Raw genomic sequence first — 16,012 nt, 5'->3', positions numbered from 1 at the left:
CCGACATAAGTGCTCAGCATAGAGTGCCAGATAAATGTGATTCAAAATGTTATGTAAAATATTCCCAATAAAAGCTTCAAATCAATCCACAAAAAAAGCAAGTCCCCACTCAGGTTTGTTATCTGTCAATAGAAATATAGAGAAAAACTCCAGAAAAGCAAAATGGCTCCTCACCACTCAAAAGAAATCCAGTGAAATCTGTGCTCCCAAATGAAAATGCCCCCTCACTTCTGATCCCCAGTGTGCCAAAACCACATTTAGCGTCACATGTTTAGACGGGCTGTCATCGCTACAGACATGCCAATTTGCTGGTGTGTGTCTCCAGAAGCATGAGCTGGGCACTACAATGTATTAGTCACTACAACATACTGGGCACTACAGCATACTGGTCACTACAATGGCAGTTTGCAATTTTCACTCAGCAACATCCACTTCCACTTGTTTCGGGAAAATACCCATGGAGTGACAATCATCAGTACATATGTAGATAAATTCCACAAGGGGTATAATTTCCAAAATGGAGTCACTAGAAGGGAGTTTCATCTCTTCTAGCACTTAGGGGCTAGGTGATTTTTTATATTTTCACAGTTCAACACCATAAACTTATGTGAAGCGCCTGGGGGCTCAAGGTGCACATCCTACATCTAGATAAGTCCCGTGAGGGGATCTAGTTTCCAGAATGACGTGCTTCCCTTCCGAGCTCTGATGTGTGCCCAAACAATGGTTTTCCCCTATATGTGGAGTATTGGCATGCTCAGGAATAATTGCACAACAAATTTTTGGGTACATTTTCTCTTGTTACCTTAGTGAAAAAAGAAATTGAGTCTAAAGTTTACTTTTTTCACAATAATTTTAATGTTCATTTTTTCTTTCCATATTCCATTAATTCTAACTTCTTGAATGTGCTTTTGAGCACCTTGAGGGGTGCAGTTTTTAGAATGGTGTCACTTTTGGGTATTTTCTGTCATATAGACTTCTCAAAGTCACTTCAAATGTGATGTGGTCCTTAAAAAAGTAGTTTTGTAAATTTTGTTGGAAAAATGAGAAACTGCAGGTCAACTTTTAACCCTTATAACTTTTTTAAAAATTATGTTTCAGAATTTGTGCTCATGTAAAGTAGACATGTGGGAAAAGTTATTTATTAACTATTTTGCATAACATAACTATGACTTAAGGGTATACAAGTTTAAAGTTTGAAAATTGCAAACATTTCCAAATGTTCACCAAATTTCATTTTTTTCATAAACACAAGTAATATTGAAAGGATTTTACCATTATCATGAAGTACAATATGTCACAAAAAACAATCTCCGAATCAGTGGGATCAGTTGAAGCATTCCAGAGTTATTATTGCTCTCCATGCCCAGGACTATGAAAGTGGACATCAGTTAATATTAATTTTCTTTAATAGAGGGCACGCTGTTGGCCACAGCCGCCTGGTGATCACGTGTGCCCGTTATTAAAAAGAATGAATATTCACGGTTTTCCACTCTCATGGGAGCAGTGAATATTCATTCTCTTTAATAGCGGGCACACATGATGACCACGCAGCTTCAGGAGCAGGCGGCTGTGGCTAATAGTGTGCCTGCTATTAAATAAAATTAATATTCACTGCTTCAGTGAACTGAGGTGGGAGGGACTATGAGCGTGGTGAGCAGAGAATACTCATTTTCTTTAACAGTGGGCATAGTGTTAGCTGCAGCCACCGCTCCCGCCTCCTGTGACCTGCTCCTCCACTGCTGTCGCTTCTCTCCCATCCACAGCCACAAAGGGCACATGTATATAAAAGGCACAACTGGACTATAAGATGCACCCCCCACTTTTTGAAGGAAAAAAGTGCATCTCACAGTACGAAAATCTTCACCATGATGTTGATGTCCCGTAACAATCGCCAACTCTGCTACATCCGGAGAATTTTGTGAGCATTCACATCAGTAATGTGACTGCTCACCAAGACAGCTGGAACACACAAACATAGCGTGAGAACGTGCCGGCAGTGACCAGCGGTGATGGTATTAAGGTTACCGCCTATCACAGGCAGCAGTCCTTGTGCTCACAATGTTCCAGCTGGCAAGGTGAGCAGTTGCATTACTGATGTGCCTGCTCACCAAACCATCCAAATGTAGCAGAGTTGGGGATCCCACTTCAGGCAGGCAGGGACATCAGCATTATGGATAATCGGCTGACAGGTTAGGACTTTTCTCTGTGTGTCCTTATTAATTTTGACTGTGTGGCTATTATCCAGCCTTTGCTGGCTAGTAAACAAAGGGGGATCCCACGTCATTTTTATTTTTGGGTCCCCCTTTTAATTAAACAGTTAAAGCTAAGCAAACAGCTGTGAGCTGTTATTAATAGGTAGAGAAACTTTATAGTTATTTTCCCCTTCTCAGAATATTAACACCAGCCCCCAGTTGTCAGCTTTCTCTCTGCTGGTTAGGAAAATTCAAGGGGACTCCCTTTTTTTTCATTTATTTATTAGGCGTGATACACAGCGGGTGCTGACTACAAGTCTCATCAGCACTGCCTGGTCTCTCTGATCACAGGGAGACCAGGTGAAAATGATGAAAGTGGGATTCAGAATCCAGCACCTGGGAACAGCCATAACTGTAAAGCTTTTCCCAGATGCCATGTGTCATTTGTGTGCACATTTGCTCCACGCATATCCTACGTGTTCATGTTAAAACCCTGACGTATGTGCACCAACATTGAATACAATGGGTGTGCGTGTGTCCGTAATTGCGGTCCTTAAAAAACTAACCACATATGGACATGAAAAATGGATGTGTGAAGGGACCTTACAGTACATATAATTTTGCGGACTTGAGACGAAAAATGCATTAACTGACTAAGAAAAAAGACATACGGTTTGTTCTACAGTTAATACAGTTATTTTTATGGTGTGGAGGTCTAAATTAAAAGTTCTTACCAAACACTGGCTAAGTAGCTCATAATCAAAAATCTCCATCTCGTATTGGTCTGCCAATTGTTTGCACAGTGATATTGCTTCCTCCCACATCTGCAACATAATCACATAATAAAATGTTCTTCTTTGAAATATCAGTGACATGTCTCAAGTGTCTCATTTATAGAAATAAAATTAAATATTGAGGCACAAAGTTAAATAGTAACATTTGCTTTAATTGTTATTTCATAAATCAATAATACTTAATAACTTTGCAATATGTCTTATAAGAGAAATCTGCATTTTTCGCTGTCAAGAATGATCACTTTTAAAATTCTAGATTTATGGCTAAAATCACATTTCAGCGAAGACATATTTTTAAATTTCTAACATAAGAGATGGCAGCTGCTACTGATAAGATTTTATGTAGACAGAGGGTTAGGGGAGAGGAGGGAGGAGCTCGGCTTGCGTGAGATGTGGCTTAGCTACAATACAGGCCAGACCGAATAGTTACCACAGATAGGAAGGTGCAGGCAGTGACTCCTGATAGACAGTCCTAGCTTCTGTAGTGTGTCTCCGCACTAACTAAACTACCACTAGCGTAAAGTAGAACGTGTCATGAAAGAAAAAACTATCAGAATCACAAGGGTTCGATGAAGTGTTCCATAGTTATTATCACAAAGTGACACCAGTCAGAATTGAAAAATTGGACCTGGTTATTAAGGTTAAAATTGGTGCTGACAGTAAGGGGTTAAAATGTTTTTGCTATGCAAGAACTTGGTGATGCTATCCTTTCATCCATAAAGGCAATGGATATTCTTATCATTGTTGGCTTCATGTTAACGTAACAATAAACCGACTTATTTCCCAACATGACTGGATGATTTTGAGATCTCATAAGAATGTCTCACATACAGAATTCAGCATACAAGGAGGGAATTTAATTCTTCATTCCTTAATTAGCACACGCATAGAAGCAGCGGCATGGAGCAGAATTTACAGTGGTACTGGGTTGTGTAGATGTGAATACAGTTCTGGGTGTGGTAAAATAGTTCCTAAAAGGCTTAGCACAATCTTTCTGTCCATCCCTCTGCTCCACACTCCTTCTACCTCTTCTGCATATAATCTGTATAATCTGACTCTTCATGGTGCCATCAGTCTGTTTTTTCATTATGCATTGTGCTTTCAGGAGGTACGAGGGAGCAGAATAACGGGTTCACAAGTAGGTAGAGAAAGGATCAGCTTTTTCTGATAAGATATATAACAATGTCTTACAGTGGCCTGTACTATTGATTTATGCTCCTCCCATTTAAATATTGAAAAATATACATAGATTTTGCATCTCACCTTTCCTTTGTCGAAGTATCCAATGATAATTCCATATAATGTTTCCTTTAGTTGACGGTGAGTTTGTGAACTTTGGAATTCTGTCTGCATGACTTGGGGTGAACACTGCTCATCTGTCCACTTAAAAAAGCAAAAGAGATTTTTTGAATAAGTAATGCTGAATTTAGAAGACAGACATACACATTTTAATGTAAAAACAAATAGAATATCCTTAATATATTGCAGTCATACTATACAGCACTGTGTACTTACAACTGTTCTTTTTGCCTTTCTACCCAGTAAATTCTTCTCATTTCTCTGCTCTATGTAGAAATAGGAAGTCTCTTGTCCCTCCATTTATCATTCCCCTCTTCAGCTCCTGACCCAGCTGTTCCCTCCACTCCTCCCTACTATAGACTTTTGTAGTGACTCATGAGTCATACAGTGAAAATTGACCTCCTGTTTCTACAGAGATTAGAAGCATTCAGCTAGTAATTTTTTAATCACGTGAGGTCATATACCTAATGGAAAAGAGAAAATATAGCTGGGTAGAAAGGCAAAATGAGCAATAGTAAGTGCACAGTGCTTTATATTATGATGACTGAAATATATCAAGAGGATAAACTTTTTAATGGGAGGAGTGATTCTTTAGTATAGAGCACTATAATTGCAGTAAAATCTTATAATGAAAATAAAATCTTTAAAATCAGTTTCCCAAATATTTCTAATTATCTATGGTACGGAAACTAGACCCCCCAAGGAACTCATCTAGATATGTGGTGAGCACTTTGAACCCCCAAGTGTTTCACTAAATTTTATAACGCAGAGCCATGAAAATAAAAAATCTTTTTATTTTCCACAAAAATTATTTTTTAACCCTCAGTTTTGTATTTTCCGATGGGTAACAGGAGAAATTGGACCCCAAAAGTTATTGTCCAATTTGTTCTGAGTACGCTGATACCCCATATGTGGGAGTAAACCACTGTTTGGGCACACGGGAGAGCTCGGAAGGGAAGGAGCACTGTTTTACTTTTTCAACGCAGAATTGTATAGATAGAGATCGGACGTCATGTTTGCAGAGCCCCTGGTGTGCCTAAACAGTGGAAACCCCCCCAATTATAACTGAAACCCTAACCCCAACACACCTCTAAGCCTAATCCCAACCCTAACCACACCCTTATTTCCAACACACCCCTATCCTCAACACACCCCTAATCCCAACCCTAACCACACCCCTAACCTGAACACACCCCTAACCCTAATCCCAACCCTAACCACACTCCTAATTTTGACACACCCCTAACACAACCTTAAACGTAGTCCAAACTCTAACCCCAACTCTAGCCCTAACCCTAACTTTAGCCCCAGCCCTAACTTTAGCCAAAACCCTAACCCTAATGGGAAAATGGAAATAAATAAAAAAATTTTATTTTATTATTTTTCCCTAACTAAGGCGGTGATAAAGGGGGGCTTGATTTACTATTTATAGTGGGTTTTTATAGCTGGTTTTTATGCTTGACAGCTATCACACACTAAAAGATGCTTTTTATTGCAAAAAATATTTTTTGCGTTACCACATTTTGAGAGCTATAATTTTTCCATATTTTGGTCCACAGAGTCATGCGAGGTCTTGCTTTATGCGGGACGAGTTGACGTTTTTATTGGTACCATTTTCGGGCACATGGCGTTTATACCGTTCCGCGTTTGGTAAAATTGATAAAGCAGTTTTATTCTTCGGGTCAGTACGATTACAGCAATACCTTATTTATATCAGTTTTTTATGTTTTGGCGTGTTTATACAATAAATACTGTTATAGAAAAAATAATAATTTTGTATCGCCTTATTCTGAGGGCTATACCTTTTTTATTTTTTCGCTGATGATTCTGTATGGCAGCTCATTTTTTTGCGGGAAAAAATGACGTTTTCGGCAGTACAATGTTTATTTATATCCGTCTTTTTGATCGCGTGTTATTCCACTTTATGCTCAGCGGTATGATGATAAAGCGTTATTTTTTGCCTAGTTTTTTTTATTTTTTTTAACGGTGTTCACTGAAGGGGTTAACTAGTAGGACAATTTTATAGGTTGGGTCTTTACGGACGCAGCAATACTAAATATGTGTACTTTTATTGTTTTTTTTTTTCTTTATTCACGTAAAGAAATGTATTTATTAGAACAACAAAATTTTTAATTTATTTAGGCTTTTTTTTTTACACATGTAAATATATATTTTTTTACTTTGTCCCAGTGTGGGACATTATGTTAAAGTGTCAGATCTGTGATCTGACACTTTGCAATGCACTGTGTCAGATCAGCGATCTGACAGGCATTGCAGCAAGCTTGCCGGCGCCTGCTCTGAGCAGGAGCTTGCAAGCCACCTCCGTACAGGACCCGGAAGGAGCCCCGCGGCAATCTTGGATCCGGGGCCTGTAGGGAGGAGAACGGAGGAGACGCTCGGAGCAACGCAATCACATTGCGTTGCTCCGAGGGTCTCAGGAAAGCACGCAGGGAGCCCCCGCCCTGCGCGATGCTTCCCTTTGCTGCCGAAATGCTGTGATCATGTTTGATCGCAGTGTTCCAGGAGTTAATGTGCCCTGAGTGGTCCGTGACCACTCCTGGCACATAGTGCCGGATGTCAGCTGTGATAGTCAGTTGACACCTGGCCGCGATCGGCCACACTTCCCCCGTGAGCGCGGCTGATTGTGTTAGACATACTATCCCATAGGTGGTCATACGAGCCCATACCACCTCGACGGGATAGTACGTCTAATGTCAGAAAGGGGTTAAGGGTTTAAATTTTTCACTTTTTTTAATTTACCAAATGGCTGCAATGAGACAAAGTTCATTTTTTTCACATTAATGTACACTCTGCATCACATCTTGATTGAAAAAAAAGCAAACGTAGAAATATTTGCAAAATTTAATGAAAAACTGAAATATCACATGGTTATAAGTAGTCAGACCCTTTGCTCAGACACTCATATTTAAGTCACATGCTGTCAATTTCCTTGTGATACTCCTTGAGATGATTCTACTTCATTGTAGTCCACCTGTGTTTAAATAAATGGATAGGACTTGATTTGGAAAGGCACACACCTGTCTATATAAGACCTCACAGCCCACAGTGTATGTCAGACAAAACCAAAATCATGAGGTCAAAGGAACTGGCCACAGAGCTCAGAGACAGTTGAGGCAAGGTACAGATCTGGCCAAGGTTACAAAAGAATTTCTGCAGTACTCAAGCTTCCTAAGAACACAGTGGCCTCCATAATCCTTAAAGAAATTTGGGACCACCAGAAGTCTTCCTAGACCTGGCAGTCCAGCCAAACTGAGCAATCAAAGGAGAAGAGCCTTGGCGAGAGAGGTAAATAAGAACCCCAAGATCACTGTTTCTGAGCTCCAGAGTTGCAGTAAGGAGATGGGAGAAAGTTCCACAAAATCAACTATCACTGCAGCCTTCCACCACTTGGGCCTTATGGCAGAGTGGCCCGACAGAAGCCTCTCCTCAGTGCAAGATATAAGAAAACCCTCAGAGTTTGCTGAAAAACACATGAAGGACTCCCAGACTATGAAAAATTCTCTGGTCTGATGAGATGAAGATAGTATCTCTGGAGAGACCTGAAAATGGCTGTCCACCAACGTTCACCATCCAACTTGATGGAACTGGAGAGGATCTGCAAGGAAGAATGGCAGAGGATCTCTAAATCCAGGTGTGAAAAACTTGTTGCATCATTCCCAAGAAGACTCATGGCTGTACTTGCTCAAAAGGGTGGTTCTACTCAATACTGAGCAAAGGGTCTGAATACTTATGACCATGTGATATTTCAGCCTTTCTTTCTTAAAAAAACAGAAAGGTAGTAATTTTTGCAAATTTATTAAGTCAAGATGGGGTGCAGAGTGAATCATAGTAAGGTTTTAATGCTAAAGGTTAGGGCCATCCTGATGTGGGTATTCTGACACTGGTGGAATAGCTTTTGTGGTTTTTTTTCATCAAACATAGTACATGGTGTGTACTAAGTACTGTATGTTATTTATACACCATTGCTTTTAATTATTTACTTACAGCATGCTATATGTTCATTTTGTCCCTGTCTTAGCTTTTGTCTGTTTAATGGCTGGTGTGCATGTATGCCATATACTTCAGTACATTATTCTCATTTAAGTTTCAGGATTCTGCACTTAGTGCAGGTAAGCATGTGGCCTTCCTTTCTTTGAATTGGACATTGCATTTACAGTATATAGCTTCCTATTTGCTGTGTATTCATATTCGGGACTTGGTCCTGCTCATCCCTGATCAGTCCTTATTAACAATGATGTCATTTATATCCAGTGTTATTTATATGCACTATTACTTTTACACACTTACTTATAGCAGGATAAATGTTCACTTTGATTCAGTCTTAGGTTGTTTTTATTTGTCATTTTCTCTAGTAGGTAAGCTGAGTTTTATGTATAGAATTTTTTTTATTGAATTGCTTCAGATATAGAAAATCCACAGGTAAAAAATGCACATGGTTTTTTGTGGTAAAAATGAATAAAAAATGAGTGTAATCTGTGCAAAATTATACCAATACATTTTTGTCAAAGCTAAATTCCAGGAAATAGATAAAGCAATGAGGCTTGTGTAAAAAATGACATGCCTGGAAGAGACAAAAAACTTAGTCACAAACATCACAAAAACTCATGTAAAAAAAAAAATCTCAAAAAAACAAAAAAAACACAAGTAACCAAATTTCCTCAACCACTTCCCGACATTTGTGTCGAATATATACGGCGCAATGGGAGCTGCAATCCCAAAGAATGCTATTAATATGTGATCGCGCAGAGTGTGGGTGTGCTCTGTGTGAAAGCTGACACCCTTCAGCGATGGCCACGATTAATGCTAGCAATGAATGCTGCTGTTTAACCAATGTGATGCCACTGTCAAAAGTGACAGCGACATTGTAGTGCCTCACAGAGGGAGTGAGCTCCCTCAGTGCTCCCATCAGCACAACGTAATGCGATCACGTTGTGTCAATGGTCTCCACGGTGACTCCGGGCCCCAAGATGGCTGCGGGGTCACCCAGGGACGGTGGCCTGTCAGCTCAAGCCGAGAGCACAAGCTGACACGCCTCCTCCTTGCCAGTCAGACGCTGCTAAGATGCATTGCAATCAACATAAAAATGGTACAGCTGAACACAGTCTTGTCCCACAAAAAACAATTCCTAAATTGCTGGGTTTTTTTCATTCTGCCTCCCAAAAATCAGAGTAGAAAGCGATCAAAAAATGCCATGCAGCCAAAAATGGTACCAATAAAAACGTCAATTTGACCTGAAAAACACAAGCACTCACATGAGTATGTCAGCAAAAATATGAAAAAATTATAAGTATTATATATCAAAATAGGGAGATGCAAAAACTAGTTTATGCAATGAAATAGTCGTGTGACAGCTGCATAAACATAAAAAAACTATATAAATCTGGTATCGCTGTAATTGCACTGACCCGAAGAATAAAGTCGTCTAATTGCTTATACCACAAGAGGAATGGCGTAAAAAATAAATAAAACCAATTCTTCATTTCCTGTGGAATTGTCCATTTTGCCTCCCAAAGATCGCAGTAAGACTCTACACAGAGCGCTTCACCGGAATTCCATGTAAATCACTGAAAAACATGATTCAGATGAAAACCCTGGCAGAAGATTTCCTATAAAAAGGCAAATGGAGTCACTATGAACTCCGTGTGGCTGCCTATGATCTAGTGGTGTCTTTCTTTTTAGGTGTGCATAAAAGGGCAGTCCACCACAGTGCACCTCTGAAAATAAGAACATTACTTAACCCCTTCGCGCCAGCCGCCGTACTAGTACTGCGCTGCCGGCACTGCATTAGTGCCAGCAGCAGTACTAGTACGGCGCACCGATCACCGCGGTCTCGCGCTGAGCGCCGCGGTGATCGGGTGCGGGTGTCAGCTGTATATGACAGCTGACACCCCGCAGCAATGCCCACGATCGGCGCTATCGCCGATCGCGGGCATTTAACCCCTCTGATGCCGCTGTCAGTAGTGACAGCGGCATAGAGGGGGATCGCGCAGGGACGGGGGCTCCCTGCGCTCTCCCACCGGAGCAACGCAATGAGATCGCGTTGCTCCGGTGACCCGGAAGGAGTCCCCGGATCCAAGATGGCCGCCGGACTCCTTCCGGGTCATGAAGTGACCTGGCTAGCCGGCGCCTGCTGAGAGCAGGCGCTGGAAGGCCAGCTAAGCTGCCTGTCAGATCGTTGATCTGACACTGTGCTATGCACAGTGTCAGATCAACGATCTGATCTAATACAGAGATGTCCCACCCTGGGACAATGTTAGAAAGTAAAAAAAAAAAAATAGAATGTGTAAAAAAAAAATTTAAAAAAATCCCGAAATTAAAAAAAAAAAAACATTTCCCAATAAATACATTTATTTATGTAAAAAAAAAAAAAAAACAATAAATGTACACATATTTGGTATCGCCGCGTCCATAACGACCCGCTCTATAAAACTATCACACTAGTTAACCCCTTCAGTGAACACCGCAAAAAAAAAAAAAAAAAACAAGGCAAAAAACAACGCTTTATTATCATACAGGCGAACAAAAAGTGGAATAACACGCGATCAAAACGACGGATATAAATAACCATGGTACCGCTGAAAACGTCATCTTGTCCCGCAAAAAAAAAGCCGCCAAACAGCATCATCAGCAGAAAAATAAAAAAGTTATAGCTCTCAGAATAAAGCGATGCAAAAACAATTATTTTTTTATATAAAATAGTTTTTATTGTGTAAAAGCGCCAAAACATAAAAAAATTACATAAATGAGGTATCGCTGTAATCGTACTCAACCGAAGAATAAAACTGCTTTATCCATTTTACCACACGTGGAACGGTATAAACGCCCCCCCTAAAAGAAATTCAGGAATTGCTGGTTTTTGTTCATTCCGCCTCCCAAAAATCGGAATAAAAAGCGATCAAAAAATGTCATCTGCCCGAAAATGTTACCAATAAAAACGTCAACTCGTCCCGCAAAAAACAAGACCTCATATGACTCTGTGGGCCAAAATATGGATAAATTATAGCTCTCAAAATGTGGTGATGCAAAAACTATTTTTTGCAATAAAAAAGCGTCTTTTAGTGTGTGACAGCTGCCAATCATAAAAATCCGCCAAAAAAACGCTATAAAAGTAAATCAAACCCCCCTTCATCACCCCCTTAGTTAGGGAAAAATAATAAAATGTAAAAAAATGTATTTATTTCCATTTTCCCATTAGGGTTAGGGCTAGGGTTAGGGCTAGGGTTAGGGTTAGGGCTAGGGTTAGGGCTAGGGTTAGGGCTAGGGTTAGGGCTAGGGTTAGGGTTGGGGTTAGGGTTTCAGTTATAATTGGGGGTTTCCACTGTTTAGGCACATCAGGGGCTCTCCAAACGCGACATGGCGTCCGATCTCAATTCCAGCCAATTCTGCTTTGAAAAAGTAAAACAGGGCTCCTTCCCTTCCGAGTTTTCCTGTGTGCCCAAACAGTGGTTCCCCCCAACATATGGGGTATCAGCGTTCTCAGGACAAGTTGGACAACAACTTTTGGGGTCCAATTTGTCCTGTTACCCTTGGGAAAATAAAAGCATAGGGGATAAAATATCATTTTCGTGGAAAAAAATATATTTTTTATTTTCACGGCTCTGCGTTATAAACTGTAGTGAAACACTTGTTGGTTCAAAGCTCTCACAACACATCTAGATAAGTTCCTTGGGGGGTCTAGTTTCCAATATGGGGTCACTTGTGGGGGGTTTCTACTGCTTAGGTACATCAGGGGCTCTGCAAATGCAACATGACGCCTGCAGACCAATCCATCTAAGTCTGCATTTCAAATGGCGCTCCTTCCCTTCCGAGCTCTGCCGTGCACCCAAACAGTGGTTCCCCCCAACATATGGGGTATCAGCGTTCTCAGGACAAGTTGGACAACAACTTTTGGGGTCCAATTTGTCCTGTTACCCTTGGGAAAATAAAAGCATAGGGGATAAAATATCATTTTCGTGGAAAAAAATATATTTTTTATTTTCACGGCTCTGCGTTATAAACTGTAGTGAAACACTTGTTGGTTCAAAGCTCTCACAACACATCTAGATAAGTTCCTTGGGGGGTCTAGTTTCCAATATGGGGTCACTTGTGGGGGGTTTCTACTGTTTAGGTACATCAGGGGCTCTGCAAATGCAACATGACGCCTGCAGACCAATCCATCTAAGTCTGCATTTCAAATGGCGCTCCTTCCCTTCCGAGCTCTGCCGTGCACCCAAACAGTGGTTCCCCCCAACATATGGGGTATCAGCGTTCTCAGGACAAGTTGGACAACAACTTTTGGGGTCCAATTTGTCCTGTTACCCTTGGGAAAATAAAAGCATAGGGGATAAAATATCATTTTCGTGGAAAAAAATATATTTTTTATTTTCACGGCTCTGCGTTATAAACTGTAGTGAAACACTTGTTGGTTCAAAGCTCTCACAACACATCTAGATAAGTTCCTTGGGGGGTCTAGTTTCCAATATGGGGTCACTTGTGGGGGGTTTCTACTGTTTAGGTACATCAGGGGCTCTGCAAATGCAACATGACGCCTGCAGACCAATCCATCTAAGTCTGCATTTCAAATGGCGCTCCTTCCCTTCCGAGCTCTGCCGTGCACCCAAACAGTGGTTCCCCCCAACATATGGGGTATCAGCGTTCTCAGGACAAGTTGGACAACAACTTTTGGGGTCCAATTTGTCCTGTTACCCTTGGGAAAATAAAAACATAGGGGATAAAATATCATTTTTGTGGAAAAAAAAATATTTTTTATTTTCACGGCTCTGCGTTATAAACTGTAGTGAAACACTTGTTGGTTCAAAGCTCTCACAACACATCTAGATAAGTTCCTTGGGGGGTCTAGTTTCCAATATGGGGTCACTTGTGGTGGGTTTCTACTGTTTAGGTACATCAGGGGCTCTGCAAATGCAACATGACACCTGCAGTCCATTCCATCTAAGTCTGCATTTCAAACGGTGCTCCTTCCCTTCCGAGCTCTGCCATGCACTCAAACGGTGGTTCTCCCCCACATGTGGGGTATCAGCGTACTCAGGACAAATTGGACAATAACATTTGTGGTCCACTATCTCCTGTTACGCTTGGGAGAAAAAAAAATTGCGGGCTAAAACATCATTTTGTGGAAAGAAAAAATGATTTTTTAATTTTCACAATGCTACATTCTAAATTTTAGTGAAACAATTGGGGGTTAAAAGTGCTCACCACACATCTAGATAAGTTCCTTAGGGGGTCTTCTTTCTAAAATGGGGTCACTTGTGGGGGGTTTCCACTGTTAAGGCACGTCAGGGGCTCTCCAAATGCGACATGGCGTCCGATCTCAATTCCAGCCAATTTTGCATTGAAAAGTCAAATGGCGCTCCTTCCCTTCCGAGCTCTGCCATGCGCTCAAACAGTGGTTTATCCCCATATATGAAGTATCGACGTACTCAGGACAAATTGCAAAACAACTTTTGGGGTCCAATTTATCCTTTTACCCTTGGGAAAATAAAAAATTTGGGGCAAAAAGATCATTTTTTGTGAAAATTAAATATAATTTTTTTTTTACGGCTCTACATTATAAACTTCTGTGAAGCACTTGGAGGTTCAAAGTGCTCACCACACATCTAGATTAGTTCCTTAGGGGGTCTACTTTCCAAAATGGTGTCACTTGTGGGGGTTTCCACTGTTTAGGCACATCAGGGGCTCTCCAATCGTGACATGGGCTCCGATCTCAATTCCAGCAAATCTCGCATTGAAAAGTCAAATGGCGCTCCTTCCCTTCCGAGCTCTGCCATGTGCCCAAACAGTGGTTTACCCCCACATATGGGGTATCAGTGTACTCAGGACAAATTGTACAACGACTTTTGTGGTCCAATTTCTCCTGTTACCCTTGGTAAAATGAAAGAAATTGGACCTGAAGTAAAAATTTTGTGAAAAAAAAGTTAAATGTTCAATTTTTTTAAACATTCAAAAAATTCCTGTGAAGCACCTGAAGGGTTAATAAACTTTTTGAATGTGGTTTTGAGTACCTTGAGGGGTGCAGTTTTTAGAATGGTGTCACTTTTGGGCATTTTCTGTCATATAGACCCCTCAAAGTCACTTCAAGTGTGAGGTGGTCCGTAAAAAAATGGTTTTGCAAATTTTGTTGCAAAAATGAGAAATCGCTGGTCAACTTTTAACCCTTATAACATCCTAACAAAAAAAAATTATGTTTCCAAAATTGTGCTGATGTAAAGCAGACATGTGGGAAATGTTGTTTATTAACTATATTATGTGATATAACTCTCTAATTTAAGGGCATAAAAACTAAGAGTTTGAAAATTGCTAAATTTTCATAATTTCCGACAAATTTTTGTTTTTTTCACAAATAAATGCAAGTCGTATCGAAGAAGTTTTACCACTATCATGAAGTACAATATGTCACGAGAAAACATTGTCAGAATCACCAGGATCCGTTGAAGCGTTTCAGAGTTATGACCTCATAAAGTGACAGTGGTCAGAATTGTAAAAATTGGCCCTGTCACTTAGGTGAAAACAGGCTTTGGGGTGAAGGGGTTAACCAAGGCCAGATGGAGTTCACAGTTACTCTGCTGCAGCATTATAGTAAATGATTCCCTTGGGTGTCTCATCTCAATCAAGTCACTCGGAGATTTATATTTAAACCCCCGACATAAGTGCTCAGCACAGAGTTCCTTTCAAGTTAAGCATTTGATATTGCCATTCACTTTTCAAAAGGAAACACACCCAATTGATATCTGTGTTGAATTTGTTTGCCTCTTTATAACTAGAGATGATCGAACATGTTCGGAAAACGTTCGCCAATCTCGAATTCGTCAGGAACATAGCACATTCAGGGTAGTGTTCGCTTTCATAAGCATTTTTACTCAACGTTGGCAAAAGTCGGTCACAGTTCAGAAAATCATTGCGTTTCCACTTATGCTTTTGTTATTACTTTGGCTATCATAGTGGTGCTGTATGATGAGCATGGGGTGAGGGGACAAGCTTGATGAGGGGAGGGTATGTGTCTATGTCAGTGGAGCATGTGGAGAGGTTATGACAGCGGCGCCTAATGTACTGTAGTGCTGCAGCCTGGAGGGCCAAGTAGCTACTCCACATCGTTTGCGCTAACACTGTGTTTCAGTGGCAAATCAGAAAGACACATTTCCACTTGCTAATTGAGCCTCTTGGCTGCACCATTGTATTAGGCCTAATAAGTTGTTACTCTGAATCGTTTGTGCTAAAATTGTGTTTCAGTGGCAAAACAGGAGGGCAGATTTCCACTTAATGGTTAGACCTAAAATGGAGGTGAAGCCAGGAGGCCCAGAATTAAGCTTGCTTCATCCGTCCTCTCCCACCAACCACAGACAAAAGAGAGGTATTCATTATCCTCTTCATCTCCTGACTGTTGCATGCCCATCACCTCTTCCTCCTCTTCCTACTCCATTTGTTCCTCGGCTCCTTCACCTTTACTAACAGTTTGTCTGGTACCTTGAGGCCCCCTCGATTGCTATAATCCACCCTCCCATGGCACTGACAGTCCAAAAGTTATAGATATTATTATCACTTCGGCCTGCTCTGCGAGCACCACCTCCTCATGTAGACTATTCAAAGTATGCTCCAGCATGTAGATAACCAGAATAGTGATGATCTCAACATCAGCTCTAACTATCTCAGTGGCCATTTCGAAACTGTGCAAAGGGGTGCAAAGGTCTTTCATCTGTGCCTACTCTTCAA

The 16,012-nt window shown here is 40.8% G+C and overlaps 1 protein-coding gene across 1 annotated transcript in view; it reads right to left on the bottom strand.

Annotated features, from left to right (window-relative positions):
* The window catches only part of DOCK2 (dedicator of cytokinesis 2), a 1,209,209-nt gene that overhangs the window by 416,472 nt on the left and 776,725 nt on the right, over window positions 1-16,012 (bottom strand). The window contains exons 38-39 of the mRNA XM_069763868.1: window positions 4,250-4,369; window positions 2,927-3,016 (exon numbers count right to left, since the gene is read on the bottom strand). Coding sequence (XP_069619969.1) covers window positions 2,927-3,016; window positions 4,250-4,369 — 210 coding nt within the window. The remainder of the gene's footprint in view (window positions 1-2,926; window positions 3,017-4,249; window positions 4,370-16,012) is intronic.

This window comes from Ranitomeya imitator, chromosome 4, assembly GCF_032444005.1.
Source record: "Ranitomeya imitator isolate aRanImi1 chromosome 4, aRanImi1.pri, whole genome shotgun sequence".
In the NCBI taxonomy this organism is placed as follows: domain Eukaryota; kingdom Metazoa; phylum Chordata; class Amphibia; order Anura; family Dendrobatidae; genus Ranitomeya; species Ranitomeya imitator.
This window is presented reverse-complemented; position numbering and strand designations above follow the sequence as displayed.